Raw genomic sequence first — 24373 nt, forward strand, 5'->3', positions numbered from 1 at the left:
TGCCCTGGCCTGGCTTCCTCCCTCTGTTTCCCTGACGGTCTCACCTACAGCCTCCCTGCCAGGTGTGAGCTCGATGCAGTGGATTGCCTCATCAACATCTTCATCCAAAACTCCTTCTCAAGCTTCCTGCCTACTTGTTCAGTTGTCCACTAAGACCTCCATCTGGATGGCCCAGAAGCATCTCCAATCCCAAACCAAACGTGTCGTGTTTCCCCTTAATCTAAGCCTCTCCTTCAATTCTCTAGCAAAATCTCCCAGCTGCAAGAAGCTCAGAATAATAAAAGTTATTACATGAATGCTATTTATAATATAACATGGTATGATATGCTACGATACGATTTCGTATAATATTCCTAGCTGTACATTACTCTTTATCTCCGACCTCTCTTACTGGCTGTGATGTCTTGTCTACTCCACCTCTCAGTACCTCTTGCATCTGGCTCTTTTTTTCCCCAGGCATTCTTCCATCATCTTTATTTTTTTTTTAATAGATCTTTATTGGAGTATAATTGCTTCACAATACTGTGTTAGTTTCTGTTGTACAACAAAGTGAATCAGCCATATGCATACCTCCCATCATCTTGTATTAAAACTTTTCAGTTGTGTCCTAATTGGTCTTCCCATTTGTTTTCTTTCTGAAGTATAATCCATCTCATATACCTCAATCAGATTAGTTTTTCTAAAACGCTTTTGTATCTCCCTCTGCTTCTATCACTTCGCTGCCTTTAGGATGGAGCAGGAGGCACGGAACGGTACAAGATCTGACACTGTCTCTGTGCCGACTCACACCATTTGCCTACAGTAAGTGTCCTTTGGTTCAGCCACATGGACTCTGAATGTCAAGGGCTGCACCCTGTCCCTCTTTCTGTCCCCCGCCCCAGCAGTGCCCATTCTCACCCCTACCAGCTTAAAGTGTGAAAACTCAGCTCAGCTGTTACCTGCTTTGGAGATTTTTTCAGGCTGTAAATCCCTTTGAGACTCAACTCAGTTTCTCTTGGAAACCTTTTTTTTTTGACTCCAGAGTTTATGCCCAGAACTAGCTAGATGTCCATCTTCCGTACTTCCAAAACACCTCCCATATATTTCTTTGATGGCATTGTGTTGAAATCAGTGACTTTCTTATTTGTCTGCCCACTCTTCTCCCATCGCTAGTTGAAGTGTTTTGTTTCTCACCCTGTGCCACTTTCCTCAAGACTTTTGCTACCTCCTGTCATGTATTATAGTTATTTGTCTATAGGTCCTCCCACTGACCCCAACCCTGTGTTGGCAGTGACCATCCTATTATTATTTGATCTCATTAACAGTAGATGCACCGATATGTCCTGAATAAACTAAAGAAATCATAGGAATCAAAGAGATTCTTTGAGTTAAAAATTACTTTGGTAACAAAACATCCAGTCTAATGATGCTACTACCCTCCACCGTGACAGTTTTCATCTCCTATTTGAAATATTGGACTAGCGTTATTAGAGAAAGTGGGAGCAATTTAATGAAAACTTTTGTTTTTAGGAAAAGGTATTTAAGATGCACATCGATAGCTATTTAACATCTGCATAAGTGGTAGGATTTGATGTATGTGAAGACACGTGGCCCAGGTTCCTTCAAGGACATGAGCCCCAGATTCTGCGAGTGACCTCAGGGGGCACCCTTCAGTCATCAGCTACTTCAAAGGTGGGCCCAGCTGCAGAGATCTCCCTCACCCAAGTGCAGGCCCTTCCAATGAGTGACTGAAGAGGGCAATTTTGCCCCAACTCAGGACAACTCTGAAGGAGCACTCTTTCTCCAGAGCCCCTGCAGGGTCGGGTGAGCCCCCTGCTCATCTTCTCCCTGTACCCAGTCCTTCTCCCTTCCCCTTCTTCCACACGTGCTGATGGTAAGGACACTCCCTGGTAAACATCCTGCACACCAAACTCCATCTCAGAGGCTGCTCCCGGGAGAATACAACCTGCAACACTTTGCCTCATCTAAAATAAAAAAATTGATCTACTATTCATAACAAAACCAGGTCTGTTTGTAATATTGCCTCTGTATACTGCATCCATCCATCCATCCATCCATCCATCCATCCATCCATGTTGCTTTTATTCATTTTGGATTGTGACCAGGGGAGAATTATCATGTGCGCTGGGTTCTCTTTTAGTAAGACCCCTCTGTACCTGATTATCAGTATTTTCCTATTCTCCTGCAGAACAGAAAAGGGATGACAGAAGCAAGGGAAAAAATAGTTTGAAAAGTTAATTTTAAGAATGCTGCTCATTACCTTCAAAAAAGTCTGTTTATGTTTATTCATTTGTTTGTTTTACTCATTTACCTGTCCTAAGCTCAGCCAGTGCTCAGCACCGAACTTCCGTCTTTATCTTTAATATGGGGCTATGCATATTCACAAGCTCAGTAAGTGTATGTCCAAGAGTACAAAAATGAGGAAGAATTCAATGCCAATATTTGAATTAGAACCCAAGAAATCTCAGAAGGCTCAACTTAAAAACACAAGAAAACCTGGCAAACATTAATCACACACACACACACACACACACACACACACACACACACACACACACACAAATACCAAAGCACATACACATACTGCATGCACTGTATAATGGGTTTCCAGTAGATGAAGCCAAAAGCATAGGTAGGGTTCATAAGCTAAGTACAACCCAACAGAATAGCACAGTTGACATAAGAATAGTGTAACTTCGGAATAAATCAGAGATGAGTGTAGCTAACTCTCCTACTAAGATTTTTAAACAAGGTCGTTCTTATGTAGGATGCCTATTTTGGACTACCAGATTATGAGAAGAACTACGGAGCCATAAATATGACAACATAAGTATAAAGGTAAGAGAAACTTTAAAAATGTTTTAAAATACCAATTAAGTCCATGGGAGAAAATACACTTAAAACATTTTAGGAAGAAAAAAAAAAAACCTTACGGCATAATGTAGAATTATAATAAAGAGAAACAGCAACTGCTGTTTTCATCAGCTGGAAAGATACATATTAGATATAAAGAAAAGACAAACTGCTTGAAATTTTCAGAAATAAAACACTAAAACGAGCCATGAGAAACATGACAGCATCTTATTCCAAAGCACTTTCAGGAAAAATGGACCAACTACATAGGTGCCTGCAGTGGGATACAGGGATAGGAATTGGGTGGTTTTTTCAGGGGATTCTAGTTTTTAACCATATGAGACATTTCTTCAAGGATTTTCATGGAAGGCATTTGATAGCCATAACCATATTACGTTGAAATAAATAGTTTCTTTAACATTTAAAAATGATGAACATCTGCAGAATTCATGAAAATTTCTGTATTTAACAATAAGAGTCACCTTGGACTGAGGAGATAGATAGGCAGGTTACTTTTCTCCTGGTTGGGGTCAATAACATGGTTACATAGAGACTTGGTAATAAAACTGAGTAGTTTTCTGATTAACCCAAACGAACTTGCATCTCTAATATTTAAAGAAAAGCCATTTGAATCATAATGGCATCAAGAAAATGAAACATAGCTCTCGTGTTGTACTAACCCAGGTGGAGAAAAGACTCTTCCAGATGGGTTGCACTTATTTTATTTTTATTTCTATGGACTATTAGTGCAGGCAAAGCCATGGGACTCAAACTAGAGGTGATGACAGCCAGGCTAAATGACAAGGACAGCCAAAATTCACAAAATCGCTGGCATTCGTTTTAAAGCTTATCTTCTTTTCCGAATTAGCTTCTTTACAAGAATTGCTAGTAATAGCAAGGTATTTACTTGAGAAATATTTTTCATGACCTTGACTTAGAAAAGGTCATCCTTCTTTAAAAGCTTGGTTATTAACTGTAACTGACTTCAGGTGGCTGTATTCTTTTTTATGAAATACGTCATAGAGAAGACAAGGATATAAAAAGGTAACTATGATATTTCAACAAAGCTGTAAGTCAGTGAAGTTATTTTGGCAAATTTCAGGCATTGAATTAGTGATATAATGAAGGAGGGATATTGTTAAATGCATGAATATAGACCAATGAAAGATATGTCCCTCTATATTCCATCCACCCAATATTCACATCAGCATAGATCTATGCAAAACGAATTATACAGACCCCTCTCTACGCTTTCAGCCAACTGTGTGTCCCTTCATGAGTCTCCTCAATTTTCAGGGTCTCTAATTCCTCTTGATGAGACTCAGACAAGATGGCTTTCAGCGTAGACGTGTTCTGATTCTTTGAAAGAAAGGTACAGAGTGAAATCTTCCAAGTATTTTTATCACTTGTGGACAACTTGGAAGATTCAGGTCCGCAAAACCAAGGTATTTTATTGCCACACCCAGATTAATGCACATCATATGCAACTGGCTCTTTCTTGAAGAAATTAACAAATTCTTTCACTGAATTGAATAGTTAGTACAAGGACGTTTATGTGCTTGGAGATATGATTGCAGCATATTTATGAGCACTTAGTATCAACAGATCTTTTTATAAACCTAATTATCAATACTTGAGTGATCCTGTTCAGTGCCAAATTAAGAGAGAGAACAGGAAGTAGAGAGTAAACGGAAAATATAAAATAATCTGACTAAAACAACTTTTGATATAAAATCAATTCAAATAAACATATATGTGTTAAACATGCATCAAAAGTCACACACACACACACACACACACACTGGATTAAAAATTGGGTTCAAGCAACATCACAGAATAAAAAGCTACATAAAAGCAGGAGTTGAAGAAATGGGAAAAGATCTACCAGGCACAAAGAAGGCAAGAAGAGTAATTTTCAATCATATAATAGATATTACAAGACAAAAAATTACCAGAGATTGTAGCAGAAGACAGATAAATCAATTATATTTGGTAATATTAACGCCCACTTTGATCACTGGTCAATGAAAGGAATAAAAATATTGGCAAAGCTAGAGATGAGATATAACACAATTATTAAATTTAATCTAACACATACAAACTTATGCCCAATATATGAAAAAGCAGACATTTATTAAAATATATGAAACATCCATAAAGAAAGTTTCAATACATTTCACAGAACGAAAATGACCTCTGACCACACCACCATGATATCTTGATATACGGAGAAGGGTGGAAAGCATGGGTCATTTAATAAATGATATTAGGAATACTGACTCAATCAATAAAGAAAAAAATTGGACACCCATTTCTACTATATCTCCAATCCTCAATGTGGACTGAAGACCTAAATGTGGACAGTGGAATGTAAACACAGAGCAAATATAGAAAAAATAAATGTAGGCATGGATCTTCCATGAGCCCAGAGACTTCTTAAACCAGACCCCAATGAAGATAATCAAAGATAAAGAGTCAAGAGATCTTGGAGAATATATTCACAACTATTTATAAGTAACAAGAGATTCATATTTACATTAAAGAACTATAGCAAAGCAGGAAGAAATAGCAGGAAGACTGATGACAAAATGGGTAAAGGAAATTCATAGATGGGACACCCAAATACCTAAAAAGAATATAAAGAGATGCTCAACCTCAGTAGTGATGGAAGCAATTAAAATAAACATTACATCCATTATATTGCAAAAATTAGAAGGGCAGATAATACTAATTATTGGCAAAGATATAGGGAACTGTGACCTTCTACACATGGCTGGTGGCGGCATAAACTAGTACAGGAATTTTGGAGAGTGCTATTCAGTCATTAGTGAAATTAAATTCTATGATGTAACAATTCTATTTCCTATCCTATACTTAGTATTACATGTAGGCACATCTACAAGGATATTCGTTGTAGCATCATATATAGAGTCAAAGATCTAGGAGACAACCTAAGTGTTTACTTCTATGGTTTTATCTTATCTTTATCTTAATAAGGGCATAGAAAGCATATTTAAGATAAATATATGCACCACATCTTCTATATCCATTCTTCTGTCCATGGACATTTAGGTTGCTTCCATGTCCTGGCTATCGTAAACAGTGCTGCAACGAACATTGTGGTGCATGTATCCTTTTGGACTATGTTTTTCTCCAGACATATGCCCAGGAGTGGGATTGCAGGGTCATATGGTAGCTCTAATTTTAGTTTTTTAAGGAACCTCCATACTGTTCTCCATAGTAGCTGTACCAATTTAATTCCCACCAACAGTGCATGAGGGTTCCCTTCTCTCCACACCCTCTCCAGCATTTATTGTTTGTGGATTTTTTGATAATAGCCATTTTGACTGGTGTGAGGTGACATCTCATTGTAGTTTTGATTTGCATTTCTCTAATAATTAGCGACGTTGAACATCTTTCCATGTGCCTCTTGGCCATCTGTATGTCTTCTTTGGAGAAGTGTCTACTTAGGTCTTCTGCCCATTTTTTGACTGGATTGTTTGTTTGGATGACATTAAGCCTCATGAGTTGTTTGTAAATTTTGGAGATTAATCCCTTGTCGGTCACATCATTTGCAAATATTTTCTCCCAATCTGTTCTCGTTTTGTTTATGGTTTCCTCTGCTGTGCAAAAGCTTTTGAGTTTACAATAGCCAAGACATGGAAGCAACCTAAATGTCCATCAACAGAGAAATGGATAAAGAAGATGTGGTATGTATATACAATGGAATATTACTCAGCCATTAAAAAGAATGAAATAATGCCATTTGCAGCAACATGGGTAGACCCAGAGATTGTCATACTGAGTGAAGTAAGTCATACAGAGAAAGAGAAATACCGTATGATATCCCTTATATGCAGAATCTACAAAGAAATGATACAAATGAACTTATTTACAAAACAGAAACACAGACTTAGAGAGCAAACTTATGGTTACTGGGGGGAAGGATAGGGGGAAGGGATAGTTAAGGAGTTTGGGATCGACATGTACTGCTGTATTTAAAACGGATAACCAACAAGGACCTACTGTACAGCACAGGAAACTCTGCTCAATGTTATGTGGCAGCCTGGATGGGAGGGGAGTCTGGGGGAGAATGGATACATGTATATGTACGGATGAGTCTCTTTGTTGTGCACCTGAAATTATCACAACATTGTTAATCAGCTATACTCCAATATAAAATAAAAAGTTTTAAAAAAGAAATATATTAAGTAAACATAAATATGTGGTATGGAAATAGGGAAGAACAATACCAGAATTGGTGAATGGTTTAAAAAAAAGATAAAACAAAATAGGGAATTTGTATGAACTGATGATAAAGGTGTGGTATAAACCAAATATTGACAAAACAGAACAAAGTTCCCATCTGACCAATCAGCACCTGGGTTTTTGTTCTTGAGCCCAAAGGAATGTCTCAACCGTGGGGACTCGGGTTATAACAAAGAAATCTTATCTTCAGGATCGAGGTGATACTCTCTTTTCCCTCTTTCAGACATTAGACAATTCCTAGAAGGCTGTGTTTCTCTGAGAGTAGATGGACACATCCATGTGTCCTTACAAAGGAAACCAGTTTCTGAGCTTTGTTGTACACAACACAGTTGAACGAATGAGGATGTTAAAGACGGAGAGTCAGGAAGGCAGTGGCTCATCGTTGCCCGCATTGGGTAGTTTCTATAGGGAAGGGGGAGAGTTCCTCTGAGCTGCCCCAGAGGAAACAATGGGACCAGAAAGAAGAGGAAGAATTAGAGAAGACAGATTTGTATTCAACAGGAGGAAGAAATGTCTGATCATCATGGCCAAGCAGAATCAGAAAAGGGCTTAGAGCTCACTGGGGGCACTGCAGAGACCCCGTGCAGACAGTCCGGAAAAATCTGAGTACAGTCGAAGGGCAGGTTGAGTATCACACGGGATGCTGGTCTAGATGAACCCCAAGTTTATCCCTAAGGTTCTATCCTTGTATCATCTATTTACACACATGTAGGCATATTTTATATATACTTAAGTCCATCTACATTTGAATATAATACACATAAATATTTACACATGATTTTAACACATACAAATACTTTATGTGTGAATGCAATATCTTTATATTTCTAAATAAATGTAATAACATAAATATTTGTCATATATTGCATGTGCATAAACTACGAATTCTGTTGAACTTATATATTTTGACAATTACTTATGTCTGCACTAGTTCATATTTAATGAGTTTAAATTTTTCCGATTAAAATATTATCAGGGCATTATCACTTAAGCACTACCAAAGGTTTTTTTTCCCTGCGTGTGTTTGTGTGCACATACAAGTGTGTGTATTTACAGAGAGATTGACTATGGGTCAGGCAGTGAAAGTGTGAGTAATCTTCTTGTCATGTTTTCTTCCTTGCTCATCTCTAATTCTCTCCTTCTTGAAGTCCCTGTGTCTAACATGCATAACAAGTATTGCAAAACCTTTTTTCTCCCACAATTTTAATTTTAACTGAATAAAAATTTGCATTCTTTGACTTCAGAGCAAATCAAATACATGTTCTTTTTCTTTTTGTCTACTTAGAGGAAACCAATTTGAGACGTTATTTGTAAAAAAAAAAAATAATAATAATAATAATATAGTGTTTCCTTAAAGAAAGGTACCAGTAGTGGAATTGCTGGGTCATATGGTAGTTCTATTGTTAGTTTTTTAAGGAACCTCCATACTGTTCTCCATAGTGGCCGTATCAATTTACATTCCTACCAACAGTGCATGAGGGTTGCCTTTTCTCCACACCCTCTCTTATTTGCAAAACAGAAATAAAGATACAGTCATAGAGAACAAATGTATGCATACCAATGGGGAAGGGGGGTGGTGGGAGGAATTGGGAGTTTGGGACTGACACATATACACTACTGATACTATGTATAAAATAGATAACTAATGAGCGACTTTACTCAATGTACTGTGGTGACCTAAATGGGAAGGAAATCCAAAAAAATATATGTATATGCATAGCTGATTCACTTTGTTGTACAGCAGAAACTAACACAACATTGTAAAGCAACTATACTCCAATAGAAATTAATTTTAAAAATAAATAAATAATTAAAATGTAACAAGAAACAGATTAAAAAAAAAGAAAGGCACCAGCTTCATTTTCCAGATTGGAAGAAAAATTACAAAGCAATCTACCTCCAGGACAAAATCTGTTTGAAGGCAAGTGCTCCAGCTGAGTTTGGAGCTCAGTTTTGACATCCTAACCAAAGTAAAGAACTTCTCTTCTGTGGAAGCGTGAGAGCACGTCTCCTCAGGTCAGGTGAGAAACTACAGCCATTTAAGCACATTTAAACATGAGTGCATCTTTGGTAGTTTACAAAGGAGGGATGGTAAAAATTCCCCACATAATCAGCCTTCTTTCGCCACATTAGGATATTACATTAACAAAGAGAACTTAAATTCCCATTTGAAGTCATAAATTACTATGAAAGTGTTACACATTTAATGTATTGCCTTTATGTTCCCCCACCAGATGTATTTTCTCCCATATTACTCACAGTAGAAACTGTACACTCTCTAAGTAGTTGTTGAAAATCAATACAAGAGTTTTGCAAATGACTAAAATTTATGGTCACACAAGACCCTAGCAAATAGGACCTTAAATTAAGCGTTGCTCAACTTTAATGAGGCACCTAAAAGAGAAAAATAACCTCGAAATGTTACGTTTTCTATGAACAGTATTATAAATGACTCCAGTAGCTGGAGAGAGGAGAGTGGAAGAAAGTGAAAGTGACAAAGAGAAGAAGACTCTTCATCCCTGACAGAGTTGGGTTTGGAACCTGGTGGAGGTTGATGGTGCTCTGGCTGGAAGGGCAAATGAGCAAACGTCAGTCACAAAGTGGGAGTGGGTGACACTGCCAGGGTTGTTTCCGTGCACAGAGCTGCAGCTCTGCCCGGGCCAAGTGACATTAGCTGTCAGGAGCCCTTGAAGGACGATGTCATTAGAAGACTACGGTTCCTGGCCACTCACCGAGAGGTGGAGGAGAGCAGACGCGTTCTCAGCGCCATTTTTAACAGGGTGTTCATTTCCCCAACTGCACCAACAGTAGCTCTGTGAGACTGCCAGGGTGACGGACGAGATGAGATGCACCCTATGATCAAAAGCTGCAGTGGGAGCAGGATCTTTCTGCTAGATGGTGCAGAAGAGCGTGTCAGTTAGGCTGCAGAACACAAAGGGTCACGACCATGAGTCGGAAATGCTGTCAGCGACACCTAACTCTTCCATCAGTTTGAAGCAGGACACGATAAAAATCTGTCTCGAATTAGAACTGGGAAGGGCTACATATAGAAAATGAAATGAAATATGAAAGAGTGAATTTTGTGACTGCTTTTATTTCCTCTCTAGCATCACCATCTCATCTCATTATTGGCAAATATTAATTTTTTTAACTTTTTATTGAATAAAAGAGTCTTTAAATTTTATAGGGCTTTATAATTTTCAGAAGTTTCACACACATGATTTCATATAATCCCGTAATAATCTTTTTAAAAAATCCCCTACTCCTATATCGCCCCTCTCCCCTCCCCTCTCCCCACTGGTAAACACTACTTTGTTCTCTATATCTGTGCGTCTGCTTCTTTTTTATTTTACTCACTAGTTTATTGTAGTTTTTTCTCAAAAAACTAAAAATAGAACCACCATATGACCCAGCAATTCCACTCCTGGGTATATATCTGAAAATAACAAAAACACTAATTCAAACAGATATATGCACCCCAATGCTCATAGTGTTATTTACAATTGTCAAGACAAGGAAGCAACCTAAGTGTCCATCAACAGATGAATGGATAAGGCAGATGTGAGATATATATATATCTATATATATATATATATAGATATAGATATATATATATAGATATATATATATACACACACACAATGGAATACTACTCAGCCATAAAAAAAGAATGACACTTTGCCATTTGCAGCAGCATGGATAGACTTGGATGGCATTATGCTAAGTGAAGTAAGTCAGACAGAGAAAGACAAATACTTATGATATCACTTATACGTGGAATCTAAAAAATACAACAAGCTGGCAAACATTAAAAAACTCATAAAGTACAATTCCAAAAGCTTGATGCTTCTTAGACACACTTGCCAAGTTACAATTTCAACCATTGCTCTCTACTATTTTCAGCCCACTCCCCAAATCCCTACATCAAAGTTCCCCTGGCCTGAATCCAGAATGGTGGTCCACAGACACATGATACTAAGCCTACCGTTCATAAGATTTTCCCAAGCTGTGAATATTCTAGGTTCCCACTCTTGGACTTTCCATCATCTAGACTAGAACTTCTGGAGCCCTCTTTGGTTCTTACCCATGCTCACTCACCAAATCCATTCCTTCCTTTTCCTCTTTTCAATTTAACTAATTCTCCCTCTCTCTTACATTAGGCACTCAATAGCTCATGCCCTTACTTCTAAGATAATCTCCTTTCTTGATTTTTTAAACAGCTTTCTTCCCAGGTACTCTGAGTTAATTTCTCCTCACTTCAATCCTGGCTTCCCATTTCAATGTGAATTACTTTTCAAAAACACACTATGGGGTGGTACTGGAAAGCAAAGATGTGTATTTGAGTCCTGAATATATTACTGGACGACCCTGAGCAGGTCTCCTGCTCTCTCTTATTCTGGTTCTCTGGTGATGCTTTATCTACATTACAGAGTCACTGTGAGTATTAATTAAGATTACAATTATGAAAGTGTTTTGTAAACGACAAAGTTTTATATAAATACAAAGAGAAGGTGACATTTTTATCTAGCAGCCAATTAACTTTCCTGGCAGTGTTGGTCCCCAGCAATTAGAACACTCAACTGGGCACTGTTCAAGTTCAATGTGGCACCTAAAATGAGGCAGGAAGAGCTTTGAACTGTGTTAAATGTAACACTGCTTGTTAAATTGAAATGAAGTGAAAAAAGGGATTCTGACTTTCATTTCTCCCTACATGTTTGAAGGCAGCAAAATTGCGCTTCTCGTTAATATATTTTAGAACTTCTCAAGTTTCAGGCATAACTAACGATCAAAATGTTATTTATATCAATCTTTGAGTTTTTTTTTAATTTCCCAAGTCATATGATACAAAATAAGTGAAGGGGGAAAAAAGAAGCAAAAAAGACAGACTGAGAAACAGTATTGTTTCCAAATGTCATCTACACACACACACACACACACACACACACACACACACACACCACTCTAGTGTTAAAGAAAAACCTCCTGGAAACAAGATAAAAATGGCTTGGTTTTACAGTTTGCAGCATTATTAATGGAAACAAGTGGGCCCACTTCCAAATGAAGCCAACATTTGAGGTATCATATTTGCTCTTCTAAAATGATCTGAATACAGTAGTCACTGTGTAGTCTAACCGCAAAGGTAAAGGAGCTGTATATATATAAATAAAATAAGGAAGACTGTCTTCCAATCCTGCTCCACAGGGAGAGTCAAAAATTTCAGTCTTTTCCTGTAATTCAGTTGATGTCTTCTCTCTCCCTTATCATAACTGAAAATAGTAAAGGTTATTAATTTTGTAAAAGCTTTGATGGGCTACAAACCTGACCACTGGAGTGTGATTTAACTTACATATTTCATTTCAAAACATTTTAAAATTCAAATTTAAATGCTCAGAAGTTAATATGGTTACGACTTTCTACTGACATCTGAGGAAAGGCTAAAATCGTTAATGGTGTACAACTGTTACTATATGTTGACAGTTAGAAGTCATTTTAAGCAAGAAATGCAAGTGGTATCTTAAATCCAATTACTCTAAATATCTTTGCTAGAGTGCAATGCACGTGAATATGACTCCCTCCAAAAAGTATGCCCTAGGTTGACATATAGGAGTCCAGAATTTATTATTTTTCACCTGGGAAGCCCTACACAGGTTTAAGCAGGCTTAACCCTATCCACTCAGCCTGCAGTATCTGCAGTTTCATTTGTCTACCCAAAAAGATAAAATTCAATAAAAGTAAGGTGGGATATACTGTAGTATTAATAGCCAACAACTGTATTTATATTTAGTTTAGACATTGCTCCTTAAAACAGAAGAAAGCATGTTTTGAAGCAACGATTAACAAAAAGTATATACTCTCTCCTCTGCCCAGGCACGTGCACAAAAAATTAACTTACAATGAATGCACAGCAGCGGAATATAGATTTCTTTAGCAAGTTTTGTATTCCCAGCTTCTTGGTAAACCCATTGTTTAAAGTCTTTCTAATCACATTTTTGTTAGTGTGTGATATTCTCATGTGGTAGGGTCCATGGAGACATCTAATCTCTCATCTGGGAGGCTATCATTAGAGACTGCCGGGCACGTCTCTCTCTCTGATCATTTGGCTGTTGTAAGTTTTATAGATCTCTTTGGTTTTAATATCATCTTGCATCTGGAGGGCATTCTGCTTTCTACCTCTCTGATCTGATTGCCACACCTGACAGCCTCCTTCCATCTGGTGCCCACTCCCACCCTCCCTACCAATGGTCTTTGCTTGCCTTCTTTTTATCCCTGGGGTTGGTTTCTTTTAGGGAAAATTCTTCGTCATCAAGTAGAACTTATTTTCTGAGGTATTGACCTACCGGGCATAGAGTAGATATTCCATCCATCATAGTTAAAGAAATAAATACAATCACAAAATGAAGTTTTACGCAGCTATGACCAATCTGGCTTACTAAGAATTTCTAATGATTTGAGAAAATTCTTAAGATATGTGGTTATTAAAAAAATTCAGTTATGTGCAGGTGTATGTAATATGTAATACATAATACATGTTACCTAACATATACTACATAATCCAATACATTGTGCGTGTGTGCATGTGTGTGTGTGTATTTATAGGTGTCCCTAAACAGGTAAACAGGATTTGTGAGAAAAGATGGTTGGGGAAGACCACGGAAAACCTATGCAGCTTTGCAACCAGGACATTAAAAGACAATTATTGATACCTAGGGAGATAACCGTGTAGCTCAGGCAGGCAGCTTAGCAGAGCAGGAGGCCGTTTCCACATATTTTTGGTATTACTTCATGGTGCATTAGAGCTATTTCCATGACCTGTTTCCTGCAATTATTTACATAACTGAAAATTTTCATTTTATGTTCACTTGAGGAAACTGGATTGGGAAATGGAAGAAATGGGTTCCCCTAAGGGTCTGCCGCACTACAAAGCTATATGTCCCTGGGGGAGTCCTGTCACTTTATAGGTCTTTACCGACAAGGAGACTGGGGTTGAGTTGCATGATCTCCAAAATTCATCCTGGTGGTTATAGAGTCCATGACAGTCCACGTCATGATGTCATGATGTAAAGAATAATTGAAAAGGCAGGAAAATTTTCTGTGGGGTCCTTTAAACATAGCATTCCTATGTTGTTGCTTTGACCCGCTCATCTGTTTTGTTTGAAGTCCTCATCCATTACAGAAAATCTCTTCCAGTTGGCTTCTAAAAGAACTCACTTTCAGGAGGCTTTAGGAAAACAAAGCTATGTGTTTTAAAACAATCTGTCAGACAACTAGATAACCAAGTCAATGATATGTTTCTTTTTTCTATGATTTTATAAAAACACAAATCCCCTGGAAAACCAAGCCAAAAATTCATGTGAAAGGAAGACTATATCAACCATCAGTCTGGTGAAGATGCAGTGGTAAAGAGATTAGAACATCTAATGCACTTTATCATTCTTCAGTCTTTGTAACTGTCCTATTCTGAATATGCAGATTTTGAGATTACCCCACTCCTAACGGTTGGTCTGGTGAAACAGCTGAGCTTAGTAATGGTGAGCTGTGTGGGGACCGAGGGACAGCCTTACCTTTGACTGTCACGTGGACGCTCTGGCTGGTGGAGAGCTGGGGTTGAACCAGCACGTTGCAGGTGTACTCCCCCTCGTCAACTTCCTTTTGCACATCCGAGAGCTTTAGCGTGCCATTGTTCTCAAATGCCACTTGGCGGTGGTTAAAAGGAAGCAGATTAGAGTTCTTGTACCATTTGATGGAGTAATATGGATAGCCAATCACACGACAGTGAATGTATGTGTCCCGTCCTGCTATTGCTGTGATATTTTTCATCGGTCGAATGCTTGCAGGCCCTGGAGAGACACAGAGAAACTCTTGAAAATAATTTAAGGGTACATCTTCTGTGTGGAAATGGGTACACTTTTCCTTGAGTTAAAAACGTAGATTAGTTTCATGTAAGGACGTCTGTTTCAGTTAAGCACATTTTTTTCTGCATTTGGCATTTTCTACCAAGAAGGTTTTTTTTTTTCCTTTTAATTTTGTTACTTTCAAATGAATTGAGTGAGTGTTAAATACTTTAATTATCAACTACTTCTGTTAAGACGTTTTGAATTATAGGACAAAAGGCAATTTAATCAATAAAAGGTAACTAGCTACACTGAACAGTCATGCTCTTTTGGTGAAAACTCTGGTAGCCATTCAGTTGTTTAACCCTCTCTGTACACTAGGTTATGAAGATGGAGTTTATGCCATGTTGCACTGTGAATGTCAGTTAAATACCAGGTACGTGAAGGGTTACCATGGACACAGCAGAACAGAATAGGAGGAAGGAAAGAGCATGCACAGTATAAACCAGGAAAGGAAAGCTCCAGTGGACAAGTCTAAGAATAAAACAAGAGAACACGCTGACTAAAGAAACCAAACGCCATCTCCAACAGTAACCCAATCACTGCCATTCCTGAGTAGGAAGCAGAGGGTAGGACATGGGAAGCGACAGTTAATCCGTTTTTGGCATTCCAAGACTCGGCTCTCGGTGCATGCAGAAACCTTCTTCTCCACTACAATGAGTTATGTGTGTTTTTTGAGGAGCTGATTTGACAAGCACCTCTTACGTTTATTCGAGCCTGGTACAGGACGACTCCCGCCGAGTTGTTGGCAGTGCAGCGGTAGACTCCCCCGTCGCGGACCTGAGAGCTGGAGATGTTCAGGTAGCTGACCACGTTGCCCTCGGACGTGATCATCTGGCTGATGCGGTGACTGCCACCCTTGAGGATGGGGTCATCGTCCAGGGTCCACGTGATCGTGGGCAACGGTGTTCCCTTCACGTTGCACATGAGGGAGACAGGCTCTGCTGGACTCACCACTTTTTCACTAAAGGCAGAAATAATTTTGGGAGTTCCATCTGCAGGAAGACAAATCACGGAAGGAAGTGGCACATACAAATAGTTAAACAACTTCCGAGTACTTCTATTTAATGATTAGGATGTGGATGTAGTGCTTCTCAGACACGACTCAAAAGTCTGGTTTTATTGATAAAGCTAAGTTCCAATCAGGACAAAATTTCATTTTCCAAGTAAGTAAACACAGCATTAGCAAGCCTTAATAATTTTCTTATATATTTCTTGATGAAGTCATAACAAGAAGAATGATAATGCAACTCAGATGTTCATGGTAAAAAATGTCATCTCCCAAGAAGTTTATAATTCAAAACTGGTATATCCCCACCCAAAGTTATAAACATAGAGGAAATCCACACACTTCCAATGGTCGCTTTAGCTTTCTACTTCCCCCAAGTTAATTAGGGATTGCTCAACTGGGGAATCATTTTTTATTTATTTTTTTCAACTTATTTATTTTTTGGCTGCTTTGGGTCTTAGTTGCGGCATGTGGGATCTTTCACTGCGGTGTGCGGGCTTCTCTCTAGTTGTGGCGCGTGGGCTCAGTAGTTGTGGCACGCGAGCTTGGTTGCCCCGCGGCATGTGGGATCTTAGTTCCCCTACTAGGGATCGAACCCACGTCCCCCTGCATTGGAAGGCGGATTCTTTACCACTGGACCACCAGGGAAGTCCCTCAACTGGGGAATTGTTCAGAGGAAAAAGGAACTAAGAGATTGATTATCTCATCTTTATAATTTTCTCGTAAGAAATCATGTTTTATAGTTTGAATGACAAATAACTGCATGTGAATTTTCATGAAGGCCTTGATAATGGTAGAAGCTAAATAAATTTGACACTTTCAGTATTATTAAACATCTCCATAAGTATCTTTTCTTTCTTTTTTTAAAATTTATTTTATTGAAGTATAGTTGATTTATAATTAATTAATTTAATTAATTAATTAATTTAGTTAATTTCTGCTGTAGGCAAAGTGATTCAGTTATACACATATATAGGTTCATTTTCATATTCTTTTCCATTATGGTTTATCGTAAGATACTGAATATAGTTCCCTGTGCTCTATAGTAGGACCGTATTGTTTATCCATTCTCTATATTTGGCATCTGCTGACCCCAAACTCCTACTACATCCTCCCCCACCCCCCCTCCCCCTTGGCAACCACAAGTCTGTTCTCTACGTCTGTGAGTCTGTTTCTGTTTCACAGATAAGTTCATTTATGTCATATTTTAGATTCCATAAGTATCTTAAGTAGGGTGGCCATTAATTTATCATCTAACCTGGAATACTTCTGAGAATAAAACAGATACCAGGAGAACAGGCACAACTCAAGACTGTCCCAGACAAACAAGGAGCTTAATCTTAAGGAAAGTTTCCATAGCAATTTCCACTATTTTTGACAAAGATAAAATTTTCATATTCCATTATTTTTCTATCACATATATTGACTATCTCCCTCATGTTATATGGTAGTAATCACAAATACATGTTTCTTTATATATATATATATATATATATATATATATATATATATATATATATATATATATATATATATATATGGGCTTCCTTTAAAGAAAAGAAAGAGAGAAAAATGTATGAAAGTCAAAAGGAAAAGTTACCAGTGGGTCTACCAGCCGCAGGCACTATAAATCAACATTGTGACGCTTTTTTTTTTCTAGGCGTAGATAGGTCATTTTGACATAATTGTGGTCACATGCAACAGGATTTCTGAGTCTGGTAATAAACCTTGCTGGAGGAGATATCAAAAAAAATTTTTTGGGGTGCTAATTTCAAGGGTTTAACCATAGTGAAAGATAATGATTAACAGATTTTTTTTTTAGTTTTTAATTTTAATTATAATAATTATATGTATTCATTGTTGAAAAATTTGAAAGTATATATAAACAAAAGAAAAACTGGAAATAAGGGTAAGTGTTAACATTTTCAAATATCCCTGAAGAAAGAGTTATTCATCACCACAAAACCCTGAAGCCTATTTCTGTGGCCTGAGCTGGGTTGCTTCCCTAGAGCCTTCTACCATCTTTTCATTTGCAAATTCCTGAATCTTAACTTCTTCCTTCCAACTCAATGTTTTGAGGCTGGAGAAGGCCTTCAAGTATTTTTTTTTCTTTTCCCCAGATGCATTCATAAGTAGCATATTTTAAGGTCCTTGGATTGCAAACATCTTTCTTTTACTATCAAAGATGACAAAAGTAACTTCATAATATTAAAATAAAGAACCTGCGCTTTTGCCCGTAGAACACTGCAGACATGACTTCAACATGCTCTACATTTAAATTACAGAGAAGTTACACGTGATGCTGACCCTTACTCTTTGTACGTAACCAGTCGCTGGTGCTTGGGAATGTTCAGGTTATTTTATTTGACCTTACAATTCAACGTATTTGTCAGGATGTGTTTAGCTGTGAATTTCTTTTCACTGAGTTTTACACTAAGCACTGAAATCTCAAGTCTTTTTTAAAAATCTATTTAGGAAAGTTTTCTTCAGTTACACTTTTATTTTTTAGATAAGATTTACTTACAGTTAAATGTATAGATCTTAAGCGTACAAACAGAATGAATTTTGTTAAATATATATACCTGCGTAACCACAAAACGATCAAGATAAAAACCATTTCCATCACCCCACAAAGTTGCTAGGGGTTCTTTCAATCAATCTTCACCCACCAAAGCTGATCACGTTCTGATTTCTATCACCGTGCATTGCTTTTGCCTGTTCTTGGCTTCAAACCCATGTTTGAGTGTGCCCTCTTTACACACTCATGTAACCTGTCATAACCGCGGGACAGTCAGCAAAATTAGGAAATGTAACTTTGGAACCGTACTGTTATCTAATGCAAAGTCTGCCGATTGACCAATAATGTCCCTTACAGCTATTTTCCCAAGTTCTATCAGTTTCACACCTTACATTTATTTGTGGTGGCCCCTTAGTCTCTTTTTTTTTTTAATAGATCTTCATTGGAGTATAATTGCTTCACGATACTGTGTCAGGTTCTGTTGTACAACAAAGTGAATCAGCCATATGCATACATATATCACCATGTCCCCTCCCTCTTGCGTCTCCCTCCCACCCTCCCTATCCCACCCCTCTAGGTGTTCGCAAAGCACTGAGTTGATCTCCCTGTGCTATGCTGCTGCTTACCATTAGCGAACTATTTTACATTTGGTAGTGTATATATGTCGATGCCACTCTCACTTCACCCCAGCTTCCCCCTCCCCGCCATGTCCTCAAGTCCATTCTCTATGTCTATGCCTTTATTCCTGCCCTTACCCTGAGAAAACCATAATTCAAAAAGACATGTACCACAATGTTCATTGCAGCACTATTTACAATAGCCAGGACATGGAAGCAACCTGAATGCCCATCGACAGATGAATGGAGAAAGAAGATGTGGCACATATATACAATGGAATCTTACTCAGCCATAAAAAGAAATGAAATGGAGTTACTTGTAGTGAGGTGGATGGACCTAGAATCTGTCTTCAGTCTCTTTTAATATGCAACATTCCTCAGTCTCCGTTGCGTTTCTTGACTTTGACATGTTTGAAGTTACTTTGTAGCCACTTACTCAAATTCAGTTTGATATTTCCTGGTGATTAGATACAAGTTTTGCGTTTTTGACAAATACCATGGAAGTGATGTTGTTTTCCTGTCCTTATTGGCCATTTGTGTATTTCCTTTCTTAAAATGTCTGCTCAAATCTTTTTTCCATTTTTGTGTTAGACTATTTGCCTTTGTTATTGATTTGTAGGAGTTCTTTATGTCTACTGAATACAAGTATATATATAATATATACATATATACTGGATACAAGGTATATACATACACATATACAAGTCAGTACAAGTTTACTTTTACATGTGTATATGTCAGATATCTCATATAAATTACATATAATGTTTGTCAGACATATGTGTATATATAGTATACATTATATATAACTGTCTGTGTTAAATATTTTCTCTCATTCCATATTTGCCTTTCCATTTTCATATATATTTATACATATATTAACATTAATGTGCACATGCAAATTTATACATATGTATATGTACATATAATTTTAATCACATCTACTAAAAATTATCATTCTTCATGTGAAATGGAAGAACTCTGAAACAAATGATTTCAAAGAATTTAATTTATATTCTGTCCGTTGTGTTATTCTGTCTATTTATGTTATAAACTCTATAACACAATATTGTAATTGTGTAGTTGTTTAATTTGTCAATTGCTGTTTAAAGAAATTAAAAGAGAGAAAACAATTTTGCTAAATGTTTACTAACATATTTGTCATTTCTCATACTCTCATGCTATAGATCTGAGTTTCCATTTTAGGTCATTTGCTTCACCCTGAATGACTTCATTTACCATTTCTTAGTGTGCAGGTAGGTCTTCTGGCATAACATTCTTCAAGCTTTTGTTTATTGAAAATATCTTTATTTTGCCTTAACTTTTAAAGACTATTTTTGATATATATAGACAAGTATGTTGATAGTTTTTTTAAATGTTGAAAAGAATAAATTAAAACAATTCATTTCAATCTCATTAAGACTGTAGTTTTTGCATTTCTTTTTGTGTTCTAGTTTCCCCACCTTCCCATCCCACCAGCACTGGAAAATATCCTCAGGGGAAATGTGGTATTAGTGTAGAAATCACCTAATGTTTTCCCCTTCTTTCAAGGGTGAAATTCTTTCTGCCTGCTTTTGGGTGTTTCCCCAGTGTCTGCAAACAGTTTCGCTTTTCCCAAAGTTCAAAATTTTCATCTTCTTGCAGGTCAGTCTGATAGCTGCTACTCCATCATTTCCAGACATAGGACTTGTTCTTATTCTTCTTTATGATTCCATTTTCCAGGTGTTCTGGTCTGATCTTGAACCTACAATTATTAGATTCCAGTTTCTTTAAACTTCCATTCCAGTTTCTTTGTCCTCATAGGAAATATTCCAAGATTCTACATTCTGTCAATGGCCATTCTTAGTTCACGGTATCGTGAGTTTTTACAATCCATGTTAATCCATAGCTGTTACCGGAGGTTACGTCGTAACAAGGATGCTAGTTAGACACCATTTTAAGGCAGTTACTGGCTATGCATTTGTAATTCCATTTCTGCTCTCTTTGGCGACATTAGCGTTAGCATCTTTCAGACGAGAAAAAATAAAGTGAAGCTTCTTGTCCCAAATGGAAACTGACATGCAACAAATAAATCCGTAAGTAGGCTCAATGGGCTCCTCTGCCCCCTCTTTTTATTCAAGCGACAGGCTTTTTTGGAGATGAAAGCAGACATTATTTTCCCAGTAAGACCTGAGTGTCTTTGAAATCTTTCTTGCTGTCACTCTCTGATAATCTCACCTCCTTCGACATCATTATGGATTATCAATATGCTCTTTAGGTTTTCTTCGTCACAGGAGATGGTTGCCAAGGTAACCAGCCCTAGACAGGTAATCTCTCCCTTTTCTACAAAGAATCTAAAAATAGTGACTATGTGAGGACTACAGGGCACCGTCATTAGCAAACTGGCTCTGTGCAAATTGATTACTGTCTGCACTTAATTATTATGTGGAACACAGTGTCAGGCTTTTAATATGAGTACCGTGCCTTCAGCTAATCTCGCCTCTGCTTTAAAATGCTCACTGTCTGCAAGGAAATGCTCGAATCAAAATAAGAATGTCATTCTAAGCCTGTTTCATATCCTCTTAGCATCAAGAGATATTTAAACTTATTTTCATATATAAATGGATTTTCTTTTTTCCTCCCTTAGGCTATATGAAACTCATGCAGTTATTTTAATCAGTTGATAACAGATGAATTTTAAATTATATAAGAAGGCACAATTTCCAACAAGACATGCAACTACACAGATAAAAGCTAGTTCAATTATCTGTTGATAAACATATGTCTCTCGCTTGACTGTTACCTTGATAGCTTCTTTCCCTGGCTGATTGATAAGCTTGAAGATGTAAGTAGGCAGCAGGCAGTTAAGAAAGGAAAACAACGTAACATACCTAAAACCTATTATGATAACACAAGGTAATTCTTCAAAAATTCCATTCACCTAAATCTGTGACTCTATGGACCCAAATAGACAACCCCTCAAACCAGAAGCCATTTTTTCACTCCACCAAGCACTACATTGAAATGTTGCTCTGAACGTTGTCTCCAAAGTTGTGCTTATCAATTTTGGGGGAGCTATTTTCCCCTCCGGGGGACACTTGGCAATGTCTAGAGACATTTTTGCTTGTCACACTGGAGGAAGGCGCTGTTAGCATCTAGTGAGGGGAGGCCGCTCAACATCCTACAGTGCAGAAAGCTGCCTTCCAAAGCAAGCACTCCTGAGAAACCCTGGTCTAGAGGACAATGAATTGTCAACCAAACCATAAATCTCAAGTTTCTAAGGTCTATATCTTGACAAGTAACTTTAAACACGTGAGTGGGCAACATTTATGTTACTTAACTTTAAGTTAAATCACGTTACTTATGTTACTTCTACCATAGACAATGTTCATTTCACCAGAACTTATTCTTTTCTTTGCCCAGTTGAGCTTGAGAAACTAGGGTGGAATTACTAGCTGGTCAGATAGACAGAAACCTTAAAACTGCGAGTTATGAGCAGTGTTTCACCCTTCACTCTTGCTCTCGAGTGCTCTGGGTTTGGGCTCTTTTTTCGCTGAACCCTGTAACGAGGCCCACTGACCTTCAAGGACCACCTGCACATAGTCTTGAGCGGACAGCCTGTCCTTGCGCACAAAGCACTGGTACGCGCCCCCGTCACTTCGGACCATGTGATCCATTATAAGGTTTTCGTGGTTGATCCCTGTGATCCTCACATTTTTTCCAGGGTTGACGACTTCACCGTTTCGGTACCAGGACAGTTCCTGGTCCTCACTTCCTGTCACGCTGCAGGACAAGGAAACCTGGCTGCCCACACTGCTTTTAACTTTCCTGGGGCTGATGGTAGCTTTCAGTGGCTCTGGAGTTTTGGGGAAGAGAAAAAAAAGAAGGTAAAAAAACATCACACGTGTAGAGATCATAGCAACAACAGGATGGACTTCTGACAGGCAAAGGCATCTTCGCAAGCACTTTTCGCCCATTTGTCAATATGTCAAGGTGGGTTTTTTCCTCATACAGGGCCCTGAATGGTCAAAGATATGAAACTGAGCTGGTAAGTTAATAGGTTTTACGAAAGTTACACAGTCTTAATTTGGGACTTGTAAATAGCACTAGGTAGGCCTTCTACCTATAATACTCCAAGAGTTAAGGCAGCAGAGGGATTTAGAAAGAACATTTTTTTTTACAGTTAATTTACCATGTACAATTGCCGTAAGTGATAATGTGTACAGATTTTCTGTTGAAGTAAATTTCTTGTTAAGACTGTTATCTTCCTATTGCTTTTGTAGGGAATGACATTGCAAAAAGAAAAAGAAAAGGACCTTAAAAAAAGAATGCACTCCATCTCTTCTTCTTTCAGTATTATTTCATGGTGCGCCATTTTGTTTGGGAACACCTTCATTGCCATTCGTTTTTTTTTTGCTCTGGGCTTCTTTCACTGTATAGCAAATAGACTGACGTGGCTCAGATTGCTTTCTCACTGAGTAAATATGAGTGTTAACGCACTGATGGTAAGAAATGCAATGTGCTGGTTGCCAGCAAGGACAGAAATATTTGAATATTTAAATCCTGTTTGCCGCTTCCCAGCGTGGCACAGATGGGTTTGCTCTGGGCCATACTCACTCTCCTCCCCTATGTGGCTTAACCAGGGCCAGTAACTCACGGCTGTAAGAAAGCAGGTAGATATTAAGATTCGTGACCATGAAACAGGGTTTTCTTCTTTAAAATGAGGCTAACTTCTTTGGATAGGTGGTAACTCTCATCTTTGACTTCCTATGTTTTCATTCAGCAAACCCAATTGAATGCCGTAAGCATTTATTGAACATCTACTATATGCCAAGGATGGGGTTAAACTCACAGGTGAGACAAACATGAATAACATTTGTGGTGCCACTGGCATGTGCCATAAAGCTACCAAATATCTTTTGAACATTAGTTAAGTCAGTCTTCCCCCAGTCCTGCAAGTTTTGTGTTATCATCTCCATTTTACAGAAGAAGAAACGATTATTCAGAGAGATCAATTAATTTAACCAAATCCATTCAACAGGTAAATGGCAAAAACCAGTTGTTTACCCCAGTTATTACTGACTTCTTGTGTCACCACATTGTGAAGTCTTTAAGGAATTCAGTCTTCCAGATGGATAAGACAAATACAATAAGGAAGACAGTAACCCCAAGCGTCCATTAGAGACGTACACTATGTGGAAGAGGATCGATAGAATGTCCTCAGACATCAAGGATG

The 24373-nt window shown here is 37.9% G+C and overlaps 1 protein-coding gene across 1 annotated transcript in view; it reads right to left on the reverse strand.

The window, feature by feature from the left end:
• Window positions 1-24373, reverse strand: part of DSCAM (DS cell adhesion molecule) — a 738451-nt gene that overhangs the window by 282968 nt on the left and 431110 nt on the right. Inside the window, exons 7-9 of the mRNA XM_068545703.1 lie at window positions 22718-22993; window positions 15713-16009; window positions 14685-14960 (exon numbers count right to left, since the gene is read on the reverse strand). Of these exons, the coding sequence (XP_068401804.1) occupies window positions 14685-14960; window positions 15713-16009; window positions 22718-22993 (849 nt within the window). The remainder of the gene's footprint in view (window positions 1-14684; window positions 14961-15712; window positions 16010-22717; window positions 22994-24373) is intronic.

This window comes from Eschrichtius robustus, chromosome 6 (assembly GCF_028021215.1).
Source record: "Eschrichtius robustus isolate mEscRob2 chromosome 6, mEscRob2.pri, whole genome shotgun sequence".
Taxonomy (NCBI): Eukaryota; Metazoa; Chordata; class Mammalia; order Artiodactyla; family Eschrichtiidae; genus Eschrichtius; species Eschrichtius robustus.